Source organism: Vespa velutina, chromosome 5 (assembly GCF_912470025.1).
Source record: "Vespa velutina chromosome 5, iVesVel2.1, whole genome shotgun sequence".
NCBI classification, from domain to species: Eukaryota; Metazoa; Arthropoda; class Insecta; order Hymenoptera; family Vespidae; genus Vespa; species Vespa velutina.
In genome coordinates this window covers 3,561,565-3,573,011 of record NC_062192.1, presented here as the reverse complement: position 1 = coordinate 3,573,011, position 11,447 = coordinate 3,561,565, and the positions used below count along the sequence as shown (strand labels likewise).

Genomic DNA, 11,447 nt, shown 5'->3' with positions numbered 1-11,447 from the left:
ATAGTAATAGTGATCATGGTAGTAAATCATATATAGATATATAGGTAAGATAGATAAATAAATAAATAAATAAATAAATAAATAAATAAATAAATATATATATATATATATAATCAAATATATTTTACAACTAAAATATTTTGCATATGATGATAAAATATATTTATTAATTACTTGTTAATAAAAGCAAAAAGTTATGTCAAGTGACGATTGTTGGAAACTTAAGATGCAGATTTCTGTTGGTCAGACGAACATTATTCGTTTAGAAAAAAAAGTTTCAAATAGATACAAATTATATCAATAGCTATCAAGACCCGATCATAAAGTATTTCTTTACAAAACAGTCTTATATATAAAAGTATATTTTATAAGCAGATTTGGAACTTGATAGTTCATTAGTATCATATTTTATCAATATGAAGCTTTAATTTGTTCGTTTTATCGATAGAAATGATTGCTTTGAGTTTCCAGTGATTGACGCTTATGTCGTCATTTATTGTTTAATTAATAACAAATATATATATATATATATATATATATATGTGTGTATATATATGCTTTTATATAAATATATTTCTATTAAACAAAAACAAAAATACAAATATAAGCAAAATTATAAGAAAACATCCACTCTTTCATTGGAAATATATGTATGTAGATAAAATTATTTATTAAAGTTTTATTTATTCTATTTAATATTAATTATTTACTAATCATTTAAACATATTTATATTAAATTATTCCATTAAGAGGATTACATGCTTCGAAGAGATATTAAGATATGGAAAAATTTACCCATCTGCCATAAAGTTGTTGTTTGGTTTATAACTTTTAAAATCATAATTAGAAATATTTTCATTGTTTAATAATAAATTCACTATAAATAAAAATTTCTAGTCTCCTATTTAATAAATGATACTAAGTATATTTTTTGAAGACAGTGATATATAACAATAATAGTTATTGCATTATAGGCCTGTGTACATATATTGCAATATCAATATTAATATATAATTGACATTGCATTATAGAATAACTATCTTATTAATATCTTCTAAGGCATTTATAATACTCAATATATGTACTTCAGCTATGTTAGACTGAGGCACAGGTGGTATATTACAAGACATGGAAAATCTTTAATGCATGCAATTACATATGTTATTAAAAGATTGAGCATTTCCATTGAACATGGTATGCAAGTATAATGTTTTTGAAAAGCATTAGTTTTGAAAATATTGAACGCAAATATATCTATAAAGAGGCACCTTATAATTTTTTTGTCATAAAAATATGTATTGTATTTAGTTTATGTAAAATCATGTTTTGTTTATTTTCGAAGATGAAATTGTTCATTTTTGTAATAAATAAAATCTTAAAAACCTCACTATAAAAATAACTTTGTTATATATTGCGTTCATTACTTATATACAAAATGTTACCATGATCACTATTTTATATGTTATTCTTCTTAATCTTCTCCTCAGTTTATAATTTCTTTAATATGTCTGTATATATAAACTATTATATTTTTGATGTATCATTTATTATGTGTTTATAATAAATTAGTATATATCAATGTAATTAATATGAATAGGCTCTATAAAACAGTGTTTCTTTCATCCTGGAAGTATTGCTTATCTATTTCTTGCATACTGGTTCATATGTTAATAATAATCATCATTTCTATGGTCAATCATGTTTTGTAAGATTTTGTGTATGTGTATATAAATATATATATATATATATATATATATATATATATATATATATATATATTTTATAGATCACTTCTAGGGTTATGCGTTACTTGCAACAATGTAAAATTAATATGTCTTTATAGATGAAATATTTACTCTGTATCTAAGATATCTGTACAATGAGACGTAAGATTATTCTATAATACGTTCTGTACAAAATTGATGATAAAGTAAGAGAAATCGTTATTAGATCAGTTCATAGACCAGTACTTTTTACATATTATTTGTTTAAAAATAAATACTGGAAACAATTTCTTGTTTAGTACATGAAAATATAAATACTAATATCTGTAAAAACATGTAGAAATTTAGAATAAATAAATAATTCATTGCTGTATTAGGAACATAATACAAATAAGTAATACTACAGCAACAACTGAAAAAAAATTATAAATTTGATGTAATAGATATCTTAAATAATCTACATATCTTCTGTAGATTTAAATGTCTATATTCCAACTTGCATAATTCATAATTGTACTAAATTTCCATATAATAACAAATATTTTGCTTTATGTATAGTAATTTTACCATACAAAAATTATGAAGCATAGTGCTATTCTCTGTATCAACAGCTTATGTAGCTGTATGAAAATATGTCTAATGTTAAAAAAAAATAGCACACTAATTTTGGTCGTAATAAGAAGATACATTGCATTTACATAATGATTTATCACTTAGATTGTAAATTTTCTTCCTCATCATCACTGTAATCATCGCTTAGATATTGAGTACTTTGTGAAAATTCGTAGCGCCCAGTCTTTTTTGGTGGGGGACTATAATGCATAATATTTTTTATTACTTTAGGTTTATAAAATACTTATATCTAATAATCTATATTACATGCATTAATTAATTGATTGAAATGTTATAATATACCTTGTTTGATCCTCATCGTTATTACTACTGCTACTACCATTTGGACTGCCATCTCTTTTTGGACTTGCTGGAGGTGAAAGTGCTTGCATCAAACGTCCTTTACTTTCATTCCAAATTGTTGACTGCAAAAAAAGAAAAAGTTAAAAGTAGAATTAATCACTCATCTATTTTTCAAGATTAGCATTTGTTTTTCATTGTTCTCTCAGTATGTAATGTATACTAATATGATAGAAGTACTATAATAAATACCAAATTTGTTCTGAAATATTTTATTTTATTTTCACATACACAATGGTATGCAACGAAATTTAAATAAGAGATCTTCAAAGGTGTAATTTTTCAAAATCATTATTCATCTAGGAATAAAAGAGAATTCATTTGTATTGTTATATAGAACATTTTTTATTCCTTTTGTGAACATGCTTTATATTGAATTATTAAGATAAAATACAAAATAATTAACAGGATAATTCCTCCATAAATACTACCCACCAATCTTCCTTCCCTTCCAAATAATAAAAGAAATGCATCAATGAAGTCTCGTGATTTTTCCTCCCATTTACTAATCATGTCCATACGCTTTTCACCTATATTTTCCATTACTCGTTTACCCTTATCTTTGAGGTCATCAAATTTATTTTGTAATCGAAATTTCTTTTCCTGAAATGACAATTTTTTAAAAACTATTTTTTTATAGTTTTAGTTCGAAAAACTTGAACAACTAGAATCAGAAACTTCAAAATATATTAATGCTCTTTGTAAATGACTTACATTAAGGAAAGAAACATTGAGTTCTTTGGCACTGTAACCCCGTGCTAAATTTCTTCTTACATAAATATCATAATCTTTAACAATTCTTGCAACAATATCTGATGTAGATACTCCTTCTGTTCTCTGTGTAGCTACAAACATACCTTTAGCTTTTAATGCTGCATAAACATCTGAACCATCATCTGTCATGTAAGGTATGTCATCATGAGCTACGAAATCGATCTATAAAAACAATTGATTACAACTTTGATATGAATGATAAAGAACATATATTATACATATATGATTTTTACTGCATACGATTAATAGGAATTGTTTTTTGTAATAAATTAATTTAAACATACTTTATGTTTCTTAATGAAATCATCATCTATTTCCCATGGAGCATCCCTCACTACTTCATCTACGTAGCGACAATGTCTTACTGCATCATATCTTTCAGCATCTGTCATAACAGTTCTTCCTTTTTTGCTATGTGTTAATTCATCATTGCAAACTATAAAATAAAAAAGAATAAATAAAGAATTATAATAATTTTTAGATTCTTTACAAAATTGTAAGCAGAATTAAAAATGTCACCTCCAACGATAAGATATACATTTGGGAATATATTTTTAGCTTGTAGTAATTGTCGAGCATGTCCTTGATGAAAAAGATCATATATACCATCAGCATATACTCTAACTCTTCTGGGTGCTAAAAGATATATCATATTATAAAATACTGTATAATGATAAAAGTACAACTATGATGATAATGTTTACTTAAAATTGCAACATACAAGTAATATTGGCATTACATAAATATTCATTTTTTTTCATAAATCTTATTTCTCATAACAGTTATCATTGTATTTTTTGAATAGTGAATGAACAATAAATACTCTTATAAACCAACCTTTCCCACTACGTGCCATCCTTAATGTAATTTGAGTATTATAATCACTTGCATCTCTCTCAGCAATTGCTTCTGGATCATCACTGAATGGAGCCTCTTTACAAATTGACTGAAATAAATTTAGATATAATTTCTAATTTATTTCAATGATAATGTAACTTAGAAGCTTTTTAATTTAAAGTAATTCAAATTTGAACATTCCTGAAAATTATAAATTATAGAATTTATTATATTAATATTTTAACTTATATGATTATTGAAAATTCCATACTGTAATTAGATTTTTGTATGCATTCGATTGTTATTATTATATTTTTTATTCTCCCAAGTCATTGTACCTAACAATTCATCATTTTTTAAAACATATAATTCATTTCATTTTACACATTTATCAGACATAAAATATTTGATAAAGTTTATGAATGTTAATGAATGTTTAATCAAAGTTGAAGAAAAATATATTTAAACTTCTACCACTTGTAAAATTTTCTTAGTAATACAGTACTTGACACTTATTTATGTCAATGTTACGTCATATTCACAATGTTATCACTTGATATTGAGTTATATGTTCTCTGTTGACTGAATAAGACATGGTATATGTGATTTTTGTTATAAATAGTATCAGTGGTATTAAGTGTATTCGGGTGCACGTAATATGTGTAAATATATACAAATAGATTATATATTATAAATTGTTAAAATCAATCTATAAATAAAAATCATTTTGTATTTTAAAATATGAAATTGATTAAAATCAATGTTATACGTGTACAGAGTATTGTATAATAAACAAAAGCGACATATTTAGCAAAGTGTTATATAAGAAATTTATTACTTACAGGATTAATGGGGGAATTTTCTCTAGAAGAAGACGTACTTTCTCCATTATGATTATTTGTATGTGATACAGAGTTCAACATAGTTTCCTCTCTACAGCGCTTCCTTGACATGATTTTATAATAATAAATTTAAACCCATGAAGTGTCCTTTACACTAAAATTGATTAAACACACATCCATGTATAAATTATATATAATATTTTTAAAATGTATATGAATTAATAAGAAATTATAATGATAAAGCCATATTAATTTTAAACTTATTAAGAATAGTAAATGAAAAAAAATCTACTAGTACATGTTACATACAAAGCTGTGTTACATACAAAAATATATATGTAAATATATATTTAATCTATATAAAACATATATGTATGTTTATATCTATGATTGAATTGTTTACATAATGGCATACCTGTGCACACATGCAGGACACTTTATATATTATATTCTGTGCACAAATAAATTCGTACACAAAAAGGAGAGCCATGAATATGTATAGTAACACCACTGGAAAATATATCTAATATGTTGAATTTATTTAAAATTTATATATATACAGTGTTATAACAAATCTTACACTTTTTCAAATTGAATAATTTTTCTTTTAAGTATAGAAAAAATTTTAGATATAGAAAAATTAGTGTGCTATACGAAGTATGTGAAAAATGAAAAGAAATAAACAATATTTTTTTATTATAATAGGAATACAAAATATAGTATGGACAATCTAAAATATTTTTTATCAAAAACTTTTATAGAAAATGAATATACTTGACAAAAACTGAAAAGACTTTCTTTACATTTTTTATCGGTGTAGAACAAAAATAGAAAAAAAAATATCTTTTAAATTATGCTTCGCATATATAGCACATTAATATCTCTACTTATAATTTCAAAGTTTCTTGCTCAGTTGTACATAGAAATAATTATACTATTTAAAAAAAATGACTGAATAATTTTGCGACCAATTATAAATATACTTATATCTGTTAAATATAAATTTATAAACTACAGAATTATATTCTTTACAAGAACATATATATATAATATTATAAATAATTCCATACAGACATAAACCCGTGATGCAAAAGAACAACATAGACTTGCATTGATGATAGACTTTACACATCATATAAAACAATTATTCATTTTGCTATAATAAAAAGATTCTATATTAATGAATCAGCATAAATTCTAAAATGACTAAGATGTTATTCCATTTGAATTTGTTATCAAAATATGTTTCTTTTATATTTTCTATTTAGAATAATTTTTAAAGCTATGCATATACAATTTTAATGATACAAATATAACGCTTAACTTCAAGGAAAACGAATGAAAATCAAAATCAAACCGTTAGAAATAAAAAAACAATGCAGTAACAGCACATTGAAAGATAGCTATAATGCTTGCATATTTAACGGTTATGTATTGTATTTTATTATTATCGCACAGAATTTTTTCAATGATCACAATTCAGCCTCGTCGAAAACAACGAAAATGTGTATGTATATAAGTATACTAACCTTTTCACGCCCTAATTTTCCGTCTCGTAATTTCTTGTGTCCAATGAATTTTGACTATGTACGCAAAATTTTTAGAAAACGTGAAATGTTCAAAAACAATTTCTTCGAGTATATTATCAAAAAGGATTGCGACTAATACTTGTTACGTGATTCATCGAAATTTTTGTATTTTTTAATGGAATTTTTGAGTTCCAATTTTATTGTTGCTCCATGATAGATCAACAGCTGACCTAGCAGACGCCAGTAACAACGCTTGTCGTAGAAGTATATACATATACGAAATATTCGTCGTTTGAGACAGGGGCGGAATAACGGTACTGTGAACCTATAGAGGGGGGGGGGGGCGGAGTCGTAAAACAAAGTACTGTTTAGCAGATACTCTCTTTCTCTCACTCTATGCAGATATTAGAAACTTGAAATGTTTCATTCCAGATAAAATATTTGTTTATTCATTAATATTAGAATTTACTGATAGAGAAAAAAAAATAACATAAAAAGAAAGTAACATTTAAAAATATGTGGAGATATATATACATATAATACATATTTTATATATATATATATATATATATATATATATATATAAAATAGATTAACATTAACTACATTGCTCTATGATATCTATAAGATAGTCTTTTTTTTTACAATGCAAAACAGACATTTTGTGAAACGGAGCGTAATGAGTGAAATTACATCCTTGCTTAGGAATGTAGATATCATTTGCCGATGATACAAATGGTGTCACGTGATCGAAAGAGCATATTAAGCCGGCCTGGTTTTATTTAGTCTCAATATTTACTTTCTTTCTTTTTGCTTCTCCTTTTTTTAATTCATAAAAAGTGTATACAATGAAAAAAATTATTTTCGTGACTGCATTTATATGCTACTTGATGTTTTCGAAGATGAAATTTGTTTTTATAATTAATATCATTTGAAATATTTTAATATTATCAAACCAGTGATAAACTATTGCTACTGTGGACATAATAAAAAAAAAAATATGTAGATAAATTAATTGGCAAAAGTAATATTTAAACTTGCACATTAACCACGCCCATATATATGTATGTATGATGTGTATATATATATATATATATATATATATATATATATATATATATACATGCACACGAACATAATACAGGCGCGTTCTTTTTAACAAGATTAACCCTTTTTTCATGAAATCATTGCGCCAACCTATATAATTCTACATGAAATATCATTTGTTTATGTTCTTTAACATTTTGGCTATGCTGGACATAGGAAAGATTTGATTTTTACTTGAGATCGATTAAAGTTAAAGAATTATGCATAAGATCATCAACTTTTGAAAACATTATACGTAACATGCATTATCATTGCATTAGATTAAATTATCATTGTTTATTATTAGTTACTAGCTATAAATAAATATCATAGTTTTATTTGAATTGTTTCGAATTCACCAATGTATGTAACATATTCTAGAATTTATTTTGTAACGAATTCTTTTATTTTATCAACTATAATTTATGCATAATAGTGGCTTATCAATCAATTAGAATATGCTGTTCTTCAAAAGTCCCGTTTTTTTTTTTTTTTTTTTTTTTTTTTTTTTTTTTTTTTTTTTAATTCGAATCAAAATATAACGTTCTAGTTTGACAAATAATCAGTGCTTTATTTATTAATATACAACGTTATTGACTTAAACTGACTCCATAGTAATAATAATCTAATTTTTCTATAATCTCAAATTTTGTTGAATACTATTTAAAAAAAGAATAACCCTCATAATTTTTCGTAGGTTATCTAAATATAACATTTATGATTCGTTGATAAAATAAACCGGTATTATTATGAATGCGAGATCGTGTTGATTTGAATATTCCTGGCTTCTTTATCTGGAATTAATCGTAGGAGATCGTATGATTTTTAATTCGAATTGATTTCTAAATAATAATAATAGCAAATTATATAATTAAAATTTTTTTTTCTTTTTTTTTTAGTCTAAAGTATAAAAATAAAATAAATATCCTTTGATAATAACTGATAAAGTATATTTAATTCGATATTATTTCATTTTGTCAAACATTAAGTAACACATTTAAAATACGTTTTTTTCTTTTTTTTTTTTTGCGATAAATTTCGATGCCATATGAGAAAAAGGATTTTTTGTATTACCTTTCGAAAGTAGCCGCGAACTTTATCAAGAACTTTGCCACGAACTCTGGTGACGAATATCACTACTTGCGCTTTTGGGGTTTCTATGGGTCGAGCATGCGTGTTGTATTGAATTAAACTTTTTTACCAGATCAAAGTAAAGTCAAATGTTAATGCGTAAGCACTGTCAAATATCTATTGTCTCTGATGATAATAATTTTCTTTCGAAAATTGTCCGGCGTTATCGAGTTTAGCCGAAAAATTTACGATCGCACATAAGAAACTTCATTCGCATACTTCTATCGACTGTCGACGCGTGCGACAGCAACACGATACATTCCGTCTTTCTTTATCTTTTCTCTCGCTTGCTCTTTTGCGGTCGGAGAAGGGAATAACGATGACGTAAGATCGGATGATCGTATACGTCATGAACGTAGAATTCCATGTGCGCTCGTCTACGAATTTAAACGGAAAAGATCATCGCCCGATAAAATCAATTGCTTTTATGAATTTCTTATATCTTTCTATTTTTAATATTATCGTCTGTTTGAAGTCTAGATTTCTAATTCATTACGTAGAACATTCTTTTCTATTATAATTAGATGATAAAGAATGCTAAAAATTAAGTTCTTATTCTCATCCGATCCTTCTTAATGTCATACTGTTTTTTATCTTCTTTTTTTTTTTTATCGCTTCTTCACGTAACTCTTTTAATTTATACTTTTGTTATTCTAAAAACTTTGTTGGATAATACAAATTGTATTATCATTTTCTTTTGTTACTTTTTATTTCGTTATTATTCAACTGAAAAATATTTTTGATCGTTTCTTACCGTTCGTTTTTTGTGAAATAAAAAACATATATATATATATGTATATATATATATATATGTTATGTGTGTGTGTGTATTTATTCATATTATTCATACATATATTCATCGCTTATGTGAATATATTAAATAATTAATGTAATTTTATTAATGTGAATATATATATATATATATATATATATATATATATATATATATAGCGTGATGTATTCTGTTGAATTTTGACACCTAAAAAAAATTTTCACTCAACCGTGCATCAACTTTTTCTTTTGTTTATATACCTACTAAAAACTTGTATTATTTGCATCATTAATCATTTATATTATCGACGATTATATAGTGTTTTTAAAATTTGAAGAAAGAAGATATTCTCTGTTTTTTTTCTTATGTGTTACGAGTATGTATTTATACTTAATAAAAAATATTTAAAATTCCAGTTAATTATATATATATACATGATTAGGTGCTTTTTTATATTTAGTCACAATATAACCTTACGTAATTTTAATTTGGAGAGTTTTTCTTTTTTTTTCCATTTATATCCATCTTTTGTTCAGTACTTTTATGCAGAAATTTGATTGATATATACGCAATCATAATTATATGCGTTTAAAAAATGAGTTCGCTACAAGAATTGTTTTATAGGTACATATATATGTGTGTGTGTGTGTGTGTATAATATTGCACAATTTGATATGATGCCAGCATCAAATCACGAAGTACATATAAGTACTCGTGTTGCACAGTTAATGTTTATGTATATGTGTATGTGTATATAAGTACGCATTAGAGTCAGATGTTTATAATTGTTTTGAACTGGCCGTGTACCTGCAAAACGATACATCGTAATTCAAACTGACTGTTATAACTTATGCAACGATTGATACAAATTAAAATTTCTTTACAGTATCCGAATATCCGTGTTATATTATTACAAACATAATTAGAGCTCATATTTTATAAAGTCATTAATTCTTTTTATCATGTAAAATTTTTACGAAGTAGAATGATGAAATGTAAAATAAAATTTTACAATCTATAGAAATACTTATATTTTATATTATTTTAAATGATTTAAATGCAATGCATATATATAGAATCAAAAATAAGATCTAATAACTAATCGTCCGTATTTTATTTTTATTTGACTCTTTTAAATTTCATTAATATCGCAGATAACGGTAGGGAAAAGAAACGAACGATTATAAAGCTGAAGTTTATTTTTACTTAATAATAACTTTAAAATAATCTCTATATATATATATATATATATATATATATATATATATATATATATATATATACATATACACATATATATATATATATATATATATATATAATAAGAATTATAGATATATATTTCTTACGTATCCATTTTTTTTATTCCTCTTTTTGTTGTTATGTAACGCATAAGCGGTCTCTTTTATCATTTTTGATAAATTTTACAATCATTATGCGTTGTATTAAAATCGTGACTTGATCTACGTAAAATCTTGTTTAAGGCAATACTTGCCATAGATCATTTATATTTATAATCAAATAATTCGACCCTATATACTTGTTAGATATTTATATACTTTGTTGTATTTACACATAAACGTTTGATCATTACCACTATTATTTCGCGCGTTAATAATAAAAAGAATGTCATCGTTTGGAGCGTTTACGTTATAACTACTCACAAATTTCTTCATAGTATATTTTCCATCGCAAATTTTAATGTAATAATACATATTACAGGATTTATAGTATATAAATAAATAGCAACAAGAACAGGGAGTTTAACACTATTTTTCAC

At 24.6% G+C, this 11,447-nt stretch overlaps 1 protein-coding gene across 7 annotated transcripts; it reads right to left on the bottom strand.

Moving 5' to 3' along the window:
• Positions 1-1,832: 1,832 nt before the first annotated feature.
• Positions 1,833-9,663, bottom strand: LOC124949470 (choline-phosphate cytidylyltransferase A-like). 7 transcript variants are annotated; one of them, XM_047494541.1, is made up of 11 exons: positions 8,839-9,658; positions 6,679-7,003; positions 5,565-5,659; positions 5,150-5,303; positions 4,308-4,416; positions 3,990-4,106; positions 3,755-3,906; positions 3,411-3,632; positions 3,132-3,299; positions 2,640-2,761; positions 1,833-2,536 (listed from the first exon to the last, which is right to left on the bottom strand). In XM_047494541.1, exons 4-11 carry the CDS (start codon positions 5,258-5,260, stop codon positions 2,434-2,436), a joined length of 1,104 nt encoding a protein of 367 aa, XP_047350497.1. In that variant the 5' UTR covers positions 5,261-5,303; positions 5,565-5,659; positions 6,679-7,003; positions 8,839-9,658; the 3' UTR covers positions 1,833-2,433. The 7 variants fall into 7 exon arrangements, 6 of the variants coding, with proteins under 6 accessions (XP_047350497.1, XP_047350496.1, XP_047350499.1 ...); XM_047494540.1 differs by lacking the exon at positions 5,565-5,659; XM_047494543.1 differs by lacking the exon at positions 5,565-5,659 and having other exon boundaries at positions 6,679-6,908.
• Positions 9,664-11,447: the final 1,784 nt, after the last annotated feature.

What these genes read in the sequence shown, in the direction of transcription:
- LOC124949470 (XM_047494541.1), bottom strand. Translation starts at nt 5,260, where the DNA reads ATGTCAAGGAAGCGCTGTAGAGAGGAAACTATGTTGAACTCTGTATCA. An exon ending in TGTATATCTTATCGTTGGAG is followed by an intron (nt 3,907 to 3,989) that starts GTGACATTTTTA and finishes TTTATTTTATAG; the next exon opens with TTTGCAATGATGAATTAACA. An exon ending in AACGATGAGGATCAAACAAG is followed by an intron (nt 2,537 to 2,639) that starts GTATATTATAAC and finishes TATGCATTATAG; the next exon opens with TCCCCCACCAAAAAAGACTG.